Here is a 20,082-nt window from a genome sequence, read left to right on the forward strand (position 1 = left end):
TGAGTTTTAGTCAGGCAGACTAATGCAAAAGCATTACTTCTTGAATATTTAGTGTGTATAAATCTGATGATTGATGATGTGTGTGTAATGTGTTGTAAAGTGTGAGTTGTTTTTTGTTGAGTTACTGAAGCTGATGTGTATTAGGTAGATAGAATGAACCAGGCACCTCCCAGTGAGGATTCTGAATGTGGATACCGACGGCCGCGTCCACGACGCACGAGAAACCGGCCTGGTGAGTGTGTGTGGTTCTGCTCATTATGTCCTCATGGGTTACTTATACATTGTTAAAAGTTAAAGTAGTGTTACTATCAATGATATGTCTAAAGCTGTGGTGAACATTGTACCTGTCCTGGTTGTGTGTAGATGGCATGGACCGTGAGGACTCATTTCCAGACCAGTCGTGTCCTTTGGGGAACCACAGCGGCCCGGACACAAGCTCCCACTGGGAGGGCATGTGTAGCAGCGCCAGCGCCTGCTCCCAGTCCAGTGACGATGAGATGAAGCCCCTGGGACATAGCAAAGCAGAGCTGTACCCCTCTGTGGCCGACACCGATGACTACCCCCCTGCTGTGGTCAGCCTGCTGCCTCCCAGTGGACCCTCAGCAGGCATGGGGCCGCCCCTGGACCGAGGAAGTCACCAATACACAGGTAAAGAGAGACTGAGATATCTCAGTATTACGCATGAATTAACTAAGATCAGTGGACTGTACTATGTTATAACCTGCATCAAAGCATTCCCACAGGAATCTCTGCTCTTTCTCTACATCCCAGCTGCAGCCCCCATCAACATGCCAGGCCCAGGGGTATATGGGTATTGGCCTGACCGGAGGACCAGTCAGTTGTCAGATCCCCAGTGGCGCTGCTCCTCAGTCAGGGGCACCTACCACTCTCCTCCCTGTGCAGAGGACAGGCCCAGTGAACTGGAGTCCAGAGTGGAGCTGCTACAGTCCCAGCTCCACAGGTATAGAGGAGATGAGAGAAGAGAGGAAAAGTGAGGAGAGGAGAGAAGAGGAGGGGAAAAGGGATAACAGGAAAGGAGAGGAGGGGAAAAGGGATGACAGGCAAGGAGAGGAGGGGAGGGGAAAGGGATGACAGGAAAGGAGAGGAAAAGTGACAAGGGCACAGCTAAGGGGATCTTTAGAAAGGAACTGTGAGGAGAGGAGAGGAGAGGAGAGGAGAGGAGAGGAGAGGAGAGGAGAGGAGAGGAGAGGAGAGGAGAGGAGAGGAGAGGAGAGGAGAGGAGAGGAGAGGAGAGGAGAGGAGAGGAGAGGAGAGGAGAGGAGAGGAGAGGAGAGGAGAGGAGAGGAGAGGAGAGGAGAGGAGAGGAGAGGAGAGGAGAGGAGAGGAGAGGATTTACAGACAGGTAAAGGAAGATAATCATTGGAGAAGAAGCCAAAATAAATAATGGAGGAAGACCAAGAAATGATTGACTTTATTCATCTATGGTCTTTCCTCTCCCACCCTGCCTCCATCCTTGGCCCTGCCCAGACTGGAGACTCGGATGACTGCAGACATCCACGTGATCCTGCAGCTGCTCCAAAGGCAGATAACCCCAGTGCCCCCGGCCTACAGCACTGTGTTGCCCAGCTCTCACCCTGCTCACCCCACCACCCTGTACAGCACAGCAGCCCCCATCATCCACACTGTCCCCTCCATGCCCCCAATCAAGATTGACAGCATTCTTTTGCCAATGCAGGTGGGTAGTGGTATGGTGTACAATATATATCAGTTTTTGCTTGCTACAATGCTCTGTCCTCGAAGAGCTATATGATATTGTGAAACAGTGGGCTGATAAAATGAGTGAGAGTGAGGTATTGGTATTAGAGCTTGTACAGTATACTGAGTTACTGAATCGCTTTTGTGCTTCACCTCTCTACCCCTGTTTCTTTCTTTGCAGAGCCCGGACTCAGACAAGCACAAGTCCAAGGACTCCCTGTTCAGTGGAATCCACCTCACGGTGGCCTCTGATGACACCATGTCCATGTCCCCTGAGACAGAGCCCCTTCCAGGGTCCTCCATGGGCCTCAGCCCCCCCCATGTCTCCTGCCAAACCCTGGGGCCCTCTGGACTGCTGTGTGGCAGCCTGCGTTTCCCCTCCCTCCCTGACAACCTGGAGACCTCCACAGAGGGGCAGGAGATTCAGAGGCACGTTTCTGACCCCATCCTGCCAGGCAGCTAAAACCCTCTGACCTTTAACCTTTAACCTGATCATCCCTCACTCCTAGCACCCCCTGCACCACCACAGGAGGACACTTCTCTAATTGTCCCCTCCTCTCATTCCTCCTCTCCAATCCCCACCCAACCCCCTAACCTGTAACATGCTGCTGATCCACGTGGGTTGCCTTCCACGTAGCTGAGAGGAGGTTCTATGGAGGGCCCCCTCTCACTGACTCACAGTGCCCGGGGCTGAGGCACCTCTGGTCCTGTGTGACAAACAACCTCTCCTCTCTATCAGGGTCTAGGGCATTATTGAGAGGGGGTTTAGGATTTCTGCAACCCAGACCCCACAAAGCCTGGGGGCCTGGCACTGTCTATGGAGAACTGATATGAAACTGGGCTGACTAGAAGCACACGTACACACACGTCACATGGACACTAACAATAACCCCAAGCCTCCTTTTCCCTGGATCTCAAAGCTGTAGTATTGTCATTCCTCTCTCCTTTTCTTTTTGTTAAGTGATGGTCCTTTTTGTTGGGAGATAAGAATTTGGCCAAAAATACATATAACTGTGTGTACTGTATGTTTACACTGTAGAGGAACTGCACATTCAGGCTCAGTGCTGTTTATAAGTTGAACTGAAATGTATTTTTATAGTATCATGAGGATCTTACCGTCAATCTGGAAATCTAATAGTTATGATGCACACGTATTCCTTTCACACTATTGCTATGTTGGTGTAACATATTATCAACAGATGATATAAAGAGATGGTATAAATGCCATCTAAATACTGTTTATGTCTGTATGGTAGGAATGACTATTGTAAAAGTGGCCATTTTGAATACACTAATTCTACTCTCATGTTCTACCAATCATATGACTTAATGGAAAGCAATATTTGTTAACATGAAGTGACATGTCTCATTGAGTCAACATTGTCAGGGGTCATGAGAACAGATAATTGACATGGGAAAAAAGCAGACAGTTTTCTCATCTCTTTTATGCTGTAGTTATGTCGCACTTGTGAAGCATTATAAACACCTTTCATTTATACAGCCATTACTGCTTTGCTTGGGTCATCATGTTTGTGTACGTCTATATATCTGTTCTGTTTCACAGGACTGTTGTTACACCAAGGATGCATCATCTCTTTTTCAGGTGTGTGTGTGTGTGTGTGTGTGTGTGTGTGTGTGTGTGTGTGTGTGTGTGTGTGTGTGTGTGTGTGTGTGTGTGTGTGTGTGTGTGTGTGTGTGTGTGTGTGTGTGTGTGTGTGCGCGCACGCGCAGTGTTTGTTGACTATGTTTGAGTAAGTGACATGGTCACATGTTTAACATCACCCTTTTGGAAGGCCGGGATTCAATCTGATTCTACAAGACAATGTTCCCGCTTTTGAAGAGACCACATGAAAAGTAAACGCTGTATATATCGGCTCAATCGGAGATTACGTTCAAGTGGTGCATTGTCCAAATCTGCAATCAGATTGAATCCTGGCCCAAATGTGTGTAATGACTCAAGGTGCCAAAGTTAGTGGATGTTTGATGCCCACCTGGGAAGAAGTGATGTGGATGGAATTTGCCAATCAAGTGATGTCACTGGTGTCATTTTCCCAAAATCCCAGTGTCAAATGTTTTTGAAAGTTTCAGGAGAATGTAACTCTGTTTTTTAAGCCTTTATTGTTCTGTAAAGGTTTCTTGAAGCACAAAATCATAATTCTTATGAATCTTTTTTAGATTAAAGATTATTTATCATAAATAATACAGAAACTTCAACTACTGACAAGTTGTTTATTTTTGGTTGAGGGCTTGGACTTGTGGTTTTCACCATTTACTATTCTTCAGTTGGGCTTACTTTTGTGGAATTCAAAGACATCAATTTATAAACCATATTTTAAAACAAGGGATTCATTCAGTAAGAGCGTCTGCTAAATGACTTAAATGTTAAAGGCCCAGTTCATCCCAAAGATGTTTGATGGGGTTGAGGTCAGGGCTCTGTGTAGGCTAGTCAAATTCTTCTTCCACATGATCTCGACAAACCATTTCTGTATGGACCTCGCTTTATGCATGTTGGCATTGTCATGCTCAAACAGGAAAGGACCTTCCCCAAACTGTTGCCACAATGTTGTAAACACATAATCTTCTTGAATGTCATTGTATGCTGTAGAGTTCAGATTTCCCTTTACTGGAACTAAGGGGCTTAGCCCGAACCATGAAAAACAGCCCCAGACCATTATTCCTCCTCCACCAAACTTTACAGTTGGCACTATGCATTAGGGCAGGTAGCGTTCTCCTGGCATCCACCAAACCCAGATTTGTCCATCGGACTGACGCGTTTCTACTGCTTCAGAGTCCAATGGCAGCGAGCTTTACATCACTCTTGCCGGCGCTTGGCATTGAGCATGATGATCTTAGGCTTGTGTGCGGCTGCTCGGGCCACAGATACCTATTTCATGAAGCTCCCGACGAACAGTTATTGTGCTGACGTTGCTTCCCGAGGCAGGTTGGAACTCGGTAGGGAGTGTTGCAACAGAGGACAGATGATTTTCACCACTCTGCGGTTTCGTTCTTTGAGCTTGGGGAGCCGTTGTTGCTACTAGACGTTTCCACTTCACAATAACAGCATTACAATTGACCGGGGTAGCTCTAGCAGGGCAGAAATCTGACTAACTGAGCTCTTTAGTAAGGCCATTTTACTGCCAATGTTTGTCTATGGAGATCGCATGGTTGTCTGCTAGATCTTATACTCCTGTCAGTAACGGGTGTAGCTGAAATAGCTGAATACACAAATACTAAAATTGTGAAAATTATGAGTGAGAAATGTTGGTGGGATGGAGTTTTGGCCTGCCTGGTGACATCACCAGGGAGTAAATTAGTTAATTGTCCAATAAGAGAGTTCCCAACTTCTCTGCCAATAATGGCTAGTTTTCAGCAGGTTGACATTTATTGTTATGAATCTTGCCCTGGAGGCAGAACTGAGCTATTTCTGCTAAATGGACCAGTTGCAAAGTCAAAATTGGTTATATTGTAAAAAAAATAATTTTAAACTAAATTAGCTTTTTGGTCTTAGTTTAAGGTTAGGCATTAGGGTTAGCAGTGTGGTTAAGATTAGGTTTAAAATGAGACATGACTAAGTGGCTGTCAGCAGCTAGTGACAACTCTGTAGAACTGCCTCAAGTGCAACATTCATGACAATAAATGCCAACCGGACAGTTTTCAGTTTTCCCCTACATAACAGAAATGTCTCTTTTTGACCATTTTAACTGAAAATAATCACTAAGGTACTTAACTGTTACCCAGAAATGATTTAATGTTGAGATCAAGATAGCTGTATTGGACCTTTAAGAACACTGCCTTCTGTAGCTCAGTTGGTAGAGCATGGCGCTTGTAACGCCAGGGTAGTGGGTTTGATCCCCGGGACCACCCATACGTAGAATGTATGCACACATGACTGTAAGTCGCTTTGGATAAAAGCGTCTGCTAAATGGCATATATTATTATTATTAGAAATGTGATGTTAGGAGCTGACAGAACTATTCCTGCTCACTGCAATACATTGCCATCTGCACATTGAAGTGACGTTATGCCCACCTAATTAAACCCTGACATCCTGACCTATCAGTGTGTATTCAGTGATGCAAATAACACTGACAATTACATAAACACATGAAGGAATATTTATTAGTTAGAGCAAATTTGGTAATACAAACTTTTATGAAAAAAAGCTACTACATGTAGATTTGCCTTATCAATATCTTGGTTCATATATTTATAAGAATGTACATTTCCCCTTGTACAAACATGCAAAAAGGGGGGTTGACCTTCGAGTACAAAGAACAATAAAAAGATAGGGAGAGCGAGATGAGAAAAAGGTTTCCCTCTCCTTCAGTACTAGGCTAAGTAAACGTATTTGTTTCACACAGTCTTGAATAGGAACTGCAGTTGTTCCAAGCAACTCTACTCAAAATGAAGAAAACATTATGAAGCTTGTTTTTGGTAGGTTCTGGTCTATTCCAAAGGGGCTGATGGCAAAGTATCCAAACTGAGACATGCAACTGTGTGTTGAACACAGGAGGCTGCTGAGGGGAGGACAGCTCACAATAATGGCTGGAACGAAGCAAATGGAATGGCATCAAACACATGGAAACCTTGTGTTATATGTATTTGATACCACTCCAGTCGTTAGAACGAGCCTGTTCTCCCCAAGTAAAGGGCCACCAACTTCCTGTGGTATTGAACCATAACACTTCAGTCACTTCACGATATGTCCGATTATCACAGTATAATAATGGAAGTGATCTGGTACCAGCAAACCATGTAAAAAAAGACTTAAAATAATTGAGGCCTTAAAATTAGCCTTATGGTTTCAAATTCAGAAGTCTACAACTGGATTCAAACCAGTTCAGAAAGACACCCAGATGACCCTAAATGACATTTTCTGACAGTGAGTTTCCTGATCCTAAATATGTTGTTATGTCATATTGCTGGCTAAAACAGGTTAAACACACTCGAGGCAGTCTTCAGTTGGAACTGCACTGTTTCATTCCATAATGAATTGACCATCTAGAATTGTTGAACCCACTGATGCATTTTGGCGCTGTACAGACACTGATGATTACCAAAACAATAAATAAAGACAACAACATACTCCTTTTGACACAGGGATTAGTTCTATCAAAAACAGAGTAAACCAGGACATTGCGGAGTGGGACAAAGTTCTCACCGCCTCCCATACGTACATCAATCAGCCAGGACAGAGTAGTGGTTTGAGGCAGTCCTGCAAGATTTACTTCCACTCAAAAAAACATGTCCAAGTTCTGAATCCACACATTGTCCTCATCCTCCACCCCTTCACATCCACACCTGAAGTGAAGGTTGGCTTTAGACCCGCAGGATCTCTAGGCAGTTGTTGTAGCCGATGGCGATCCAGTCAGGCTGGGTGGAGGCCCACTGGACGTTGTTGATCTCCCCCTCGGCTGTGTAGGCCAGAATAGGGTCCTCGATGGCCCTGGGCATCTGCTGGATGTCCCATATCAGCGCCTGGTGGTCGTCGGCTGAGGAAAGACATTATTAGTACGCTGAAGGGAGAAGGTGAGAAGACTTAGAATGGGGTCTGAGGAAAGGTGAACTGGTGAAGAAGCTGTTTGTGCCTTACCTGCAGTGCAGATGTGACAGGAGGAGTGGGGAGCCCAGGCGATGCCGTTGACACAGGCCCGGTGGTTGTTGAGGCGGGCCACCGGCGTGCAGGGAACACGCACATCCAGAATCACAACCTGAGACACACAGCACAGGAGAGATATAATACATTAGATAGGGATAAGGAGAGGGAGCAACAAAGAGAGAATGGACAATACCAAACTGAAAGAGGAATAACACAGAAATAGACTGACCTCCATGCCATCCATAGCCATGGTGGCCAAGTAGTTGGGGTCCTGTTTGTTCCAGCAGAGGCGCAGTAGGGGGTGGTGCTGGGGATCTTCATAGATGATGGTGCTGTGTTCTAGGTGCCGCAGGTCAAACATGCGTACTGAGCCGTCCGCTCCGACCGACGCAAACATGTCCCGACCACCGCCTGCGCGGCTGAACGCGATGTCATACACCTACAGCCACAGAGAACACCACCAACATACAGAGTTATTACACTGATGTACCCACAGGCACAGATTCAGACTTCATGACCTCAGGACCAGGTGTTGGAACCAAAATAATTTTCAAATTGTTCTGTTCTGAACAGAACCCCTATTTGTTTTGTTCCAGTGATCTGACCAGCATAATACAATTCTGAACTGGTTGGAACCCCCCAAAAATAATGGTTCATATTGCTCCTTTTGGGCAAATGTTTAGGCTGTAAATTAAACCGTATTCACATTTAGCTCATTAATTTGCTTCCTAAATTAGTTTGGATGGAGCAGCTTGCGGTGTATGTGCAAGCTATTTGTTTACATGTTTAATTGGCCATTTAAGTGCAGGCGCAGGATAAGACAATTTCATGGGTGGGGAGAGAGAGAGGGGTGGACATGGAGGGGGCTTGGTTTGAAGCGCTAAACATCATGTGAATTGGGATGTGTTTAGGCCATTACTAGAATACCTTTAGAGTCGTAACTTCACTGAATTACATCATTAAATATTAGACATTAAGAATATTTTTTGAACAAAAAAATAACATTAATCTGTTCTCAAGATGTGGAATGAAGGATTCTGTTACGGAACACTAGAGAATAGTTTCTTTTTCAATTCCGTTCCTCAAAAAAATGTCATTCTCCGGTTTTCGATTCTGCTCCCTGAACAGGTTCTAGCCCCTGCTCACGGAAACTAGCCTTTACTTAATCATTCATACAAGCAAACTAAACTTCAAGGCAAGGCTTATATTCCCCCTCAGCCCTCACACACCTCTTTATCATGAGCAATGAGCTGGGTCTTGACGTGGCCGGATACGAGGTTGACTCTGCCCAGCACTTGGCCAGTCTCCAACCCCCAGATAGTACAGGTGGTGTCAATGCTGGAGGTGCCTGTAATGGACAGATCAGAACCCAGATTAAAAACACTGACACTCACCAAACAAGACATACTGTAAAACGTCAACGTTTATTTGCATTAATCACTCTACACAACCAGCACTCATTTGAGACATGCTTATTCTATACCCAGGCATCTATTTCCATTATGCCACAGCTCAATAGAATGTTGAAAAGACTACCAGTTTGACATGTATAAACATTATAATAACAAATGCATAGCAGATCAGACCTGCAAAGACTGCCTATCACACCACCCCATTTCACGCTTTAGCACCATTCATTTGATGCTGTGTTATTTTTGGTGGCGCCATGGCTTGCAACATTGACAATAAAAAAATGTAATGCACGACTCTGGGAATATCAGAGCTGTGTCCATGGTAACAGTTGTAAACAATTCATTTAGACCCAGCATTTATTTGATGAAATATGTGACGATGCCCAGATTTTAAAAGTGACAGGCAGCTATTTGAGATTGTATTTAAACTGTTATATGCTACTTACTCTGACACACATGCTGTAGACACTGACAGCAAACCAATAGACTATATGCCAGAGCTGGGCAATATGGACAAACATCCATGTCACAATCAATGGAATAAATTATCAGGATAACTTGAACGACAAGTTTATAACATTAATGTGCACCACAGTTATTTTTTTATATTACTCTTAAATCTACTACTTTGAATGTTTTATTAACAATCACCCATATTAGCAAACTTATTTCATTTGGAACTTCACATTTCTCTACTAGGACACCTTTGCTGTAATGAACGAGATCAGCAAAATGTCCATGATATTTGGTCTGTGTCAATCATTTTCGGTTTATAGTCCCAGCTCTACTATATGCATATGCACCATCTCTTACCCAGTAGATTAGGATCCACTTCATTCCAGTCAAACGAGGTGAGTGGGGCACAGAAGTCAGAGTTCTTGTTGTTATTCAGCAAGCATTCCAAACGCGTCTCTGTTTCACTGACCTAAGGGGTAAGAGTTAACAAGCCATGAGATGCTATACAACTACGTAGAAAAGAGTCCCTCCAGGGCAAGTAACTGAGCTAGAGTGCAATTTCAGATGCTGCAAGAGGGACACAATAGTTAGAAGAGGGTGCAGGCCAAGGAGCGCATAACATGACATCTATTATGTTTACGAATGATTTAGTATCAAGGAGGCTGTGGGTGCATGCATACCCTCCAGATGCGCAGGTAGTCCCCGCTAGTGGCAAGCAGGTCTGGGTAAACACCCTTGCTGTCCGGGATCCACATGATCTTGGTGGTGGGGTAGGGGTGGTCAAAGGTGTTCCTGCAGATGAACTCTGAACTCTCCTCCTCCAGACCCACAATCTGCACCTGAAGAGAAACAACAATAATTAAAATCAGAAACAGCTCGATATACAGTCGTGGCCAAAAGTTTTGAGAATGACACAAATATTTAATTTTCGCAAAGTCTGCTGCCTCAGTTTGTATAATGGCAATTTGCTTATACTCCAGAATGTTATGATGAGTGATCAGATGAATTGCAATTAATTGCAAAGTCCCTCTTTGCCATATAAATGAACTGAATCCCCAAAAAACATTTCCACTGCAATTCAGCCCTGCCACAAAAGGACCAGCTGACATGATGTCAGTGATCCTCTCGTTAACACAGGTGCGAGTGTTGACGAGGACAAGGCTGGAGATCCCTCTGTCATGCTGACTGAGTTTGAATAACAGACTGGAAGCTTCAAAAGGAGGGTGGTGCTTGGAATCATTGTTCTTCCTCTGTCAACCATGCTTACCTGCAAGGAAACACATGCCTTCATTAATGCTTTGCACAAAAAGGGCTTCACAGGCAAGGATATTGCTGCCAGTAAGAATGCACCTATATCTGCCATTGGATCATCAAGAACTTCAAGGAGAGCGGTTCAATTGTTTTTAAGAAGGATTCAGGGCGCCCAAGAAAGTCCAGCAAGCGCCAAGACAGTCTCCTAAAGTTGATTCAGCTGCGGGATCGGGGCACCACCAGTACAGACCTTGCTCAGGAATGGCAGCAGGCAGGTGTGAGTGCATCTGCACGCACAGTGAGGCGAAGACATTTGGAGGATGGCCTGGTGTCAAGAAGGGCAGCAAAGCCGCCACTTCTCTCCAGGAAAAACACCAGGGACAGACTGATATTCTGCAAAAGGTACAGGGGTTGGACTGCTGAGTACTGGGGTAAAGTCATTTTCTCTGATGAATACCCTTTCTGATTTTTTGGGACATCTGGAAAAAAGCTTGTCCGGAGAAGACAAGGTGAGCGCTACCATCCGTCATGTGTCATGCCAACAGTAAAGCATCCTGAGACCATTCATGTGTGGGGTTGCTTCTCAGCCAAGGGAGTGGGCTCACTCACCATTTTGCCTAAGAACACAGCTATGAACACATCCTCCGAGAGCAACTTCTCCCAACCATCCAGGAACAGTTTGGTGATGAACAGTGCCTTTTCCAGCATGATGGAGCACCTTGCCATAAGACAAAAGTGATAACTAAGTGGCTCGGGGAACAAAACATTGATATTTTGGGTCCATGGCCAGGAAACTCCCCAGACCTTTATCCCATTGAGAACGTGTGGTTAATCCTCAAGAGGTGGGTGGACAAACAAAAACCCACAAATTCTGACAAACTCTAAGCATTGATTAAGCAAGAATATGCTGCCATCAATCAGGATGTGGCCCAGAAGTTAATTGACAGCATGCCAGGGCAGATTGCAGAGGTCTTGAAAAAGAAGTGGTCCTTCTGTAGCTCAGTTGGTAGAGCATGGTGCTTGTAACGCCAGGGTAGTGGGTTCAATCCCCGGGACCACCCATACGTAGAATGTATGCACACATGACTAAGTCGCTTTGGATAAAAGCGTCTGCTAAATGGCATATATTATTATTATTATTATTATTAGAAGGGTCAACACTGCAAATATTGACCTGTTATTGACAATAAAATCATTTGACACTTGAAATGAAATGCTTGTAATTATACTTCAGTATTCCATAGTAACATCTGACAAAAATATCTAAAGACACTGAAGCAGCAAACTTTGTGTTAATTAATATTTGTCATTCTCAAAACCTTTGGCCAGGACTGTACTATTTAATAAGGAACATACTACTCAGAGCTTAAACACACGTCATACTGTTTTTATTCAGTTTTTGGTCATGTACATTCTTTGGGGGTGATCTATTATAACGTAGAGGCGAAGATCTGTTCTGGGTTCTGTTTATAACGAAGATCTGTTCTGGGTGGCCCACATCACAGCATTGTGGGATTCACGGTGGTCCCAACTAATTAGTTCTGATTCTACACAAGGACTTTGTTAACAAAAATATACAGTTCATCTTCTCACTCACCTTATTGTTATATTCTTCAACGAAACTTCCAAGGGCCAGGCGAAAGCGTTTGTCGGGACGAACGCTCCAGTTCATTGCATACACCGTCCATGGCGCTTCGTATTTGTAGATCTCTTTTCGCTTACCGTGGAGCGACATAGCTAATTAAACGAGCTCGTATATCAAATCCTTACCTATATAAAGCAAAACAACTGTTTTCTTGGAACAAAATATACCCCACGGCTCGTTAGACTTTCCGAATTTAAGATTTGAACAGTTCAAAGGACAAAGGCTGTCAAACGACAGCTAGCTAGCAAAAACAGTCGTTAGTTATGGGATACTACACCAGCCCAGTTAACGCCATTAGCTAGCTAGTTGCGCGTTGTACCGCGTGATAGCTATTACTGTCGGACAACGAAGGCAACCATAAAGCTTAAATGTAGCTTCGAGACACACATTAGCTTACGGACAATAGTCTGAATTTGCCATTCGCTCGATTTTGATGAACCGGGTAAGTGAGCCTGCTTTTCGAATCGAGTCCCCTGCTAGCTTTGACCCGACTCCGACTTCAACAACACTGCTGCTGCTGCAACCACAAAGAGGGGTGGGGGATCACTCTCCTCCCATCGAAGAAAATGTCGGCGGTGTGACGCTAGCTAGCTCATAGACTACAATCAACCCATTAAAGTGTGGAAATCATCATACCAATCACACCAGTCTGAAAATATGCAAAGATGTTTTTTTAAACTATTTTAACAGCGTAACAGGGGTGGTGGACTCTGTTTAGGGATTTTGCCTGGAAGGGATATAGTTTATGTCACAATTAACTTTTCGTAACAGGTTAGGGTAATTTACTCAGCAGGTTAGGAAAAGAGTTAGCCTGAGGTGAAATGCACAAAAAAATATATATTCGTCAATTTGATAAACTCTATACAACTGGGAAACTACTTTTGAACAGTCATGCAACTCGGAATTCTCATTCTGAAACTCTGGCATCTTTCTAGAGCTCCGACTTTCTGACCTGAAGATCATTTGTGTTATTATTGGACCTCGTTTTCCCCGAGTTCCCAGTTGTCTTGAAAGCACCATAAACTGATCCAATAGAAACCCCTAATCACACTTGTAGGTGGTGTCATGGCGACGTTGGTAGGCTAGCTAAACGTCAACGTGTAACGTCTCGGCCGAACTGCGCATGTGCACACTGTCAACTCAAAGACACTTCTTCGCTATAACGTTGTTTTTAACGAACATGAAAAAGTGTCAGTTTGTCACTTTCGCAAGGTTGGAGTAATAACATATTTAACTTCTTACAACATTGGCTTGAATCTAGGCTGTGTCTTTAGATTTCGAGAAAATCAACAAGGAAGAATATTTGACTTCTCAAACCCCGGCCTGGTCTGTTTCGCAAGCGGTCCAGGAAGTCTCGCGAGGTTGCGCCTCTGGGTTTTTAGAAACTCTGTGGTATAATCTACTGTCAAGGGGACTGTATTGAACAATTAAGCTAACGACGACCTCAGCGTTTTCTATAGGAACATATTTTAACCCTCCATAGGTATTCATACAGCAAACGTTACATGTGTTGTTTTGCTTTAGTTTGATTCAACTTGATAAATCCGGCTATTGTTATATTGTCAACCACTTATTAGCTATAGCGTAGCAATAACTTGGTTGGTAACGTTAGCTAGCTTGCTCGGTTAGAATGGGGGGGATGGGACACGTTGGCTAATCACTGAGTTATCTCGCTAGCTAGACTAACGTTAGGTAGTTAACCAGAAATTGTCAACTGTGGTTGCATATTTACTAGAACTTTGTAATCTTAGCCATCTGAAATGTTCTATGATTTCAGCTAGCCACTCCAAGTCTAGCTAGCAGTCAGAGAGTGGATTTGGCTAGCAGCAGACAGCTAACGTTAGTTAGCTCACCTGAATGCGAAGCAAGATATTTGTAACTGTGGTTAAGATGGTAGTTAACTAGCATAATCGGACTACAGTGTCTAGAATGATGTATCAATAAAGAAAGCAACGCGAGCCATATATTTTTAGAATATTGATGACCTGTGAATGATAGGGTCACTGGGTCATTACCAATAACCACAGTCCATGTCCAGTCCGATTGATGAATAGATTCTATGGCGTTCAGACTGACACCTTTTTGATTTAGGTCATTTGACAGTGTCCAGACCTAGCTACCACTCTTGGATGTTGACCTTTTCAGTGGGAGTGGATGTAAGAGGCATGAAATTATAGATATGTGTCGTAAAAAAAACAAGTTACTGTCCTGGGCATGTAACTAAATCAACTCACAGTAATGCAGGTATTTGTTGGAAACATCTTTGTGACAGCCAGCCTGTGTGAGACTGACTGAGGCATTCTGTCTAGTGCTGGTTTGACCTTCTGTCCCCTCCAAACCCACCTGGTTTGACCTGAATTGACCTTTCCTTCCTTATCTTCCTTCTGCTCTTCCCCTCCCACCTGTCCTCTAATTTTCCGGCCTGTGCTGGCACAGCTTCAACAATGAGGAGTGTGTACCTCTTGCTGCCCGCACTGCTACTTCTCCTGGCACTGCCCGTCTCCAGGGGACGCTACAACGATGACTTTGACGACGGGGAAGACCTGGCAGACTTTGCAGACGACAATGACTTTGCTGAGTTTGAGGATGTGAGCGAGGACACTGCGGCCGAGCCAGAGACGGCCCCTCCACCCCGTGCGGCCCCCCCTGCTCAGCCTGATGAGGACGATGAGGATGAGGCCACAGTGGAGCTGGAGGAAGACGGACAGGAGGACGGCTTTGAGGATTCCGATACACAGGTTAGGGGCTGCTGTGGCCTGGTAGCTTGCATATGACCAGGGACAACTTAGTTGACACACAATCACATGCACTGTACTTTTGGTTTGTGCCAGAACTAATTGATATTTATTTTTGTATTGCTGTAGGATCAAGACATGTACAGCAAGTACGATCCAGACGAGTTTGATGGCATGGAGAAGCCCAGCCAGTCCCTTAAAGACCCTCTGATCATCCACACAGTAAGCCATTGATTACAGACCTATTTCTTAAACTGTACTCTGACAACCAAGAAGAAAATCCCTCTTAAATGTGAGTGCCAAGATCAAACATACTTAATGTTGTGGTTGTCAAGGTGATGAGTCTGTCTGTCTTCCCTTTCCAGGTGCCGGCCCACCTTCAGAACAGTTGGGAGAGCTACTACATGGAAATTCTAATGGTGACGGGCCTGCTGGCCTATATCATGAACTACATCATCGGCAAGAACAAGAACAGCCGTCTGGCCACAGCCTGGTTCAACTCCCACCGAGAGCTCCTGGAGAGCAACTTTGCCTTGGTGGGTGACGATGGCACCAGTAAGGATGCAGTGAGCACCGGGAAGCTGAACCAGGAGAATGAGCACATCTACAACCTGTGGTGCTCAGGTCGAGTGTGTTGTGAGGGCATGCTCATCCAGCTTAAGGTATTTATAGTGTGTGTGAGTAAGAGAGATAAAGTGTTTGTGTGAGAACTAGCTGCTGTTTCAATGTTTTCTCTGGTCTGTTCCAGTTTGTGAAGAGGCAGGACCTGCTGAATGTACTGGCCAGGATGATGAGGCCAGTCTGTGATCAAGTGGTGGGTACATATGATGCCTGCATACATGTACATCACCAGTCACATTGTCACTCACCTCAGCGCTTACAAATACTTTCCTAAAGGTAGACCTTTTCTGTTGTCTGACTTGCTGTCTCTTTTTCTTTGTAGCAAATTAAAGTTACTTTGAATGATGAGGACATGGATACGTTTGTGTTTGCTGTGGGCACCAAAAAGGCCATGGCCCGGATGCAAAAGGAGATGCAGGACTTGGTGAGGGGCGGGCCAACATCACTGTACATTCATTCAGCCTTCCAGACACTATTAACCATCTATAAGTCTCAGGCTGCGTGGGTGCATGTATTGACCCGTCTTTGTGTGTCTGTCCCCAGAGTGAGTTCTGCAGTGACAAGCCCAAGTCAGGGGCAAAGTACGGCCTTCCTGAGCTCCTGGCCATTCTGACAGAGATGGGTGAGGTCACGGATGGTGTGATGGACAGCAAGGTGAGCAAGGGAGGGGACCTCCGTTGTGGCCTACTCACTACAGTGGGGACTTTGTCACTAGGCTATTGCAGAGTGGTCTCTTATTGTTTGTAGTGGGAGAATTTGACTTGAAGAGTACAGTGTGCTACAATTTGACAGACCCCTTGTTTTTCTTTCATTCACCCTTCCACTGTCTTTCAGATGGTTCATTATATCACCAACCATGCTGACAAGATCGAGTCCATCCATTTCTCTGACCAATTTTCTGGTACGAAAGTTGTGCAAGAGTAAGTGTGCCTGCAAGGGAGTCAGTTTTTCCACAACATATTAACTATATCACACCAATGTCCTTACTCCACCCCTACCTCTGGTCTTGTATTAAAGCCTCTTATGAAATGATGTACAGCTGTTTCTGTTACCTGAAGCTTCCTTCTCAACCCTGTTGTGTTTCAGGGATGGACAGCCCTTAAAACTGCCTGAGACCAAGAAGACGCTGCTGTTTACATTTAATGGTGAGCCAATTGTCTCCACTTGAAATGCTTTCCAACACTTGGCATGCAGCCGATTCACCATATTTGATATGTTGTGACTGAATGAAATGTTAACAAATGTTTTCCTGTGTTTGTGCATGTAGTGCCTGGCATGGGGAACACATCTCCCAAAGACATGGACACTCTGCTACCCCTGATGAACATGGTCATCTACAGCATCGACAAGGTCAAGAAGCTCCGCCTCAACAGAGAGGTGAGAATGGCAGGATAATTACACTAGTCTCCTAGTACACCCTCAATCTGGCCTATTGACAGACTTTTTATTTATTTTTTATCTACAGTCTTCCTTTTATCCATCACTGCATCTCCTTGCTCCCCCTCTTTCTCCCTGTGTCTGTCCTCCAGGGAAAACAGAAGGCGGATAAGAACCGTGCCCGTGTGGAGGAGAACTTCCTGAAGCAGACCCACAATCAGCGCCAGGAGGCTGCTCAGACCCGACGGGAGGAGAAGAAGAGGGCTGAGAAGGAGAGGATCATGAGCGAGGAGGATCCTGAGAGACAGCGCCGCCTGGAGGTCAGCTCCACCACAGCCCACCAGCAGAATAACACTGTAACATTACACATGGGAACACAGCACACTGTTCATCTTGGTCTTCTTTGTACCTCTTGCTCTAACTGTCTATGGTGTTTCCCCCTTTTCCAGGAGGCTGCTCAACGTCGTGATCAGAAGAAGATTGAGAAGAAGCAGATGAAGATGAAGCAGATCAAAGTCAAAGCCATGTGAGGACAGACGGCTACAGGGATTCAATCACACAGCTCAGACGGTTTCCACTGCTTCCATCCATCTCTCTCACTTCAGCGCCCAGTTCTGGCTCACAGGCTCACACAGACATTCCCTTCTCCATGGGTGTGTCAAGCAGGTTCCCTGTTTCTGTTCTCATGGAAACACTTTGTCCAATCAGAATGGGGTTTTCCTTGGCTGTGAGTGAGCTGCTAGTGACAAGCGAGAGGGACAGGAGTTTTGCATATCAAGTCTGTCGCCATGACGACCCGTGCCAGTTTTCCTGTTTTGACTTTTTCTTCTGCCTAGGTCTTCATTTCTCTTTTCAAAGCAAGTCGGCTCAATGAGCTTATTAATCGAATCGACAGGGATTGGGGGTTGCACCTCTTGGTGGGAAATAAAATGCTCATATTTGAATAGGAATGAAGGCATGTGAGACCTGTTTGAGTTAACACTGTGGATGCTACAAGACGAGATGCAAAGTATCCCATTTTAATTTATATCTAAGTGACAGTCCTTACAAGCTATGTCTGTCTGGTGAATTTCTAAGCAAACAATAAAATGCACTGGAAGCTATTGAACAATCTCATTTCTGTCTTTTTTTAGTAGAGGTGTGTCTTGTGGTTAGGTGATTGTAAATGGACCAATGGGACGGTAAGTCTAGCGCTAAATTTGACCCAAAGATTGAGTCCGCAGAGAGATTGTCTAGGCTACTGAGTTCAAACTAAGCTGTCCTGGTGGGCTTAATGTCAACTCCCTTGTCTCCTATATTGTACAGTAGCCTTTTTTGGAAACCACCATTTCTGCCAGCATTTTGATTCTTATTGGGGAGTAAGTATTGTCATTTTTCTGACCTAGTACAAAGGTTTAACAAAAACCCACCTAGGAAGTCGTGTTGAGGACAATTTAATTAGGGATGCTTCAAGGTCAATGAAGAAAATCTGCAGTAATTCATACACTATTTTCTATGTCTTCCTGCCTGTTCTTGTTTATTTTTTAGCAGAAAAGCTAGTTATCACACCCAGACACAAGGATGGTCAGCATTGGACAGTATGTGTTACCAATGCAGAGAGCTGAATGCCAAATGATGCCAACTGATAATGTACTATACTACATCTTGGCCAGGAAGGGTTCCTTGATGTTGTCATTGAGGTAATCGAAGGTCACATCCTTGAGGGGAATGGGGCCCACGTCAAACTCATCCAGCTTTGTGAACAAGAGACAGAAATTAGAGATGGCAGAGCCATCTTTGTGTACCAGGACCAGATCCTATGAGGTCGAGGGTCCCGCGAATCTGGAGAAATGACTGAAGTCAAAGGCTCATGTGGCAATACAGGACATGTACAACAACCCTACTCCGACATAAAAGTCATGTAAAAACAATACCAACCATCAAACTGAAATGCACCCCATCATACAGTCCTTTCGGAAAGTATTCAGACCCCTTGACTTTTTCCACATTTTGTAACGTTACAGCCTTATTCTAAAATGCATTAAGTAAATAAATCCTCATCAATCTACACACTGAATGACAGAGTGAAAACAGGTTTATAGAAATGTTGACAAATGTACTAACAATAGTATTCAGACCCTTTGCTATGAGACTCGAAATTTAGCTCAGGTGCATCCTGTTTCAATTGATCATCCTTGAGATGTTTCTACAACTTGATTGGAGTCCACTTGTGGTAAATGCACATGAGAAGGATCTTGGTCAGGGAGGTGACCAAGACCCCGATGGTCCCTCTGACAAAGCTCCAATGTGGAGATTGTGGAATAACCCAAAAGGACAACCATCTCTGCAGCACTCTACCAATCAGGCCTTTATGGTAGAGTGGTAAGACGGAAGCCACTGCTCAGTAAAAGGCACATGACAGCCCACTTGGAGTTTGCGAAAAGACACCTAAAGACTGTCAGACCATGAAACAAGACTCTCTGGTCTAATGAAACCAAGATGGAACTCTTTGCACTGAATGCCAAGCGTTACGTCTGGAGGAATCCTGGCACCATCCCTACGGTGAAGCATGGTGGTGGCAGCATCCTGTTGTGGGTATGTTTTTCAGCGGCAGGGACTGGGAGACTAGTCAGGATCGAGGGAAAGATGAAAGGAGCATAATACAGAGATCCTTGATGACACCTGCTCCAGAGCGCCTCAGGACCTTAGACTGGGGCGAAGGTTCACCTTCCAACAGGACAACGACCCTAAGCACACAGCCAAGACTGTGCAGGAGTGACTTTGGGGCAAGTCTGAATGTCCTTGAGTGGGCCCTCCAGAGCCAAGACTGGAACCCTAACATCTATGCCAAACTTGTAGTGTCATACCCAAGAAGACTCAATGCTGTAATCGCTGCCAAAGGCCTAAAACAAAGTACTGAGTAAAGGGTCTGATTACTTATGTAAATGTTGTGTTTTATTTGTAATAAATTTGCAAAAGTGTCTAAACCTGCTTTAGATTTGTCATTATGGAGTATTATGAGAAACAAAATGTGGTAAAAGTAAATCGTTCTGAATACTTTCTGAATGCACTGTGTCATGTATATTTTGCAAGGAATATTTTGTTATTGTCCGCTCACACAGGAGTAATGTTTTTGTTTAAGAGGGTGATGCTGCAACCCGACTTCCCGCAGCTCTGAACATAACCCTTGTTACTTGTGTGACGTATGTGATCATGTGTCTCCTTTCACTGCGGTGTCATGTTTGGCCACACGATGGCAGAGTTGTCGCTGAATTGTTTCCTTGTGCAGTA

General features: G+C 44.7%; 3 protein-coding genes across 7 annotated transcripts in view; 2 read left to right on the top strand and 1 right to left on the bottom strand.

Annotated features, from left to right (window-relative positions):
* Positions 1-4,243, top strand: part of LOC123999170 (potassium voltage-gated channel subfamily H member 6-like) — a 41,191-nt gene extending 36,948 nt beyond the window's left edge. For 2 of the 4 annotated variants that reach the window (XM_046304663.1, XM_046304665.1), the window contains exons 13-17: positions 145-232; positions 364-648; positions 772-961; positions 1,489-1,696; positions 1,898-4,243. In XM_046304663.1, coding sequence (XP_046160619.1) covers positions 145-232; positions 364-648; positions 772-961; positions 1,489-1,696; positions 1,898-2,179 — 1,053 coding nt within the window. In that variant the 3' untranslated portion in view covers positions 2,180-4,243. The remainder of the gene's footprint in view (positions 1-144; positions 233-363; positions 649-771; positions 962-1,488; positions 1,697-1,897) is intronic. The other 2 variants (XM_046304662.1, XM_046304664.1) reach the window with 2 other exon arrangements.
* Positions 4,244-5,813: 1,570 nt separating this feature from the next.
* On the bottom strand, positions 5,814-13,025 carry LOC123999243 (DDB1- and CUL4-associated factor 7-like). Its single transcript, XM_046304797.1, has 7 exons — positions 12,032-13,025; positions 9,864-10,022; positions 9,541-9,652; positions 8,545-8,663; positions 7,545-7,754; positions 7,310-7,427; positions 5,814-7,208 (listed from the first exon to the last, which is right to left on the bottom strand). Exons 1-7 carry the CDS (start codon positions 12,167-12,169, stop codon positions 7,036-7,038), a joined length of 1,029 nt encoding a protein of 342 aa, XP_046160753.1. The 5' UTR covers positions 12,170-13,025; the 3' UTR covers positions 5,814-7,035.
* A 143-nt stretch (positions 13,026-13,168) lies between these two features.
* Positions 13,169-17,915, top strand: LOC123999242 (PAT complex subunit CCDC47-like). Of its 2 annotated transcripts, none has more exons than XM_046304795.1 (12): positions 13,169-13,291; positions 14,516-14,817; positions 14,944-15,036; positions 15,180-15,476; positions 15,563-15,628; positions 15,758-15,859; positions 15,979-16,089; positions 16,270-16,355; positions 16,522-16,580; positions 16,703-16,812; positions 16,965-17,132; positions 17,262-17,915. In XM_046304795.1, the coding sequence occupies exons 2-12, from the start codon at positions 14,524-14,526 to the stop codon at positions 17,340-17,342; spliced, it is 1,467 nt and encodes a 488-aa protein (XP_046160751.1). In that variant the 5' UTR covers positions 13,169-13,291; positions 14,516-14,523; the 3' UTR covers positions 17,343-17,915. The 2 variants fall into 2 exon arrangements, with proteins under 2 accessions (XP_046160751.1, XP_046160750.1); XM_046304794.1 differs by lacking the exon at positions 13,169-13,291 and adding an exon at positions 13,355-13,562.
* The last annotated feature ends 2,167 nt before the right edge of the window (positions 17,916-20,082 follow it).

The sequence above is a fragment of the Oncorhynchus gorbuscha genome, linkage group LG16, assembly GCF_021184085.1.
Source record: "Oncorhynchus gorbuscha isolate QuinsamMale2020 ecotype Even-year linkage group LG16, OgorEven_v1.0, whole genome shotgun sequence".
Lineage (NCBI taxonomy): Eukaryota > Metazoa > Chordata > Actinopteri > Salmoniformes > Salmonidae > Oncorhynchus > Oncorhynchus gorbuscha.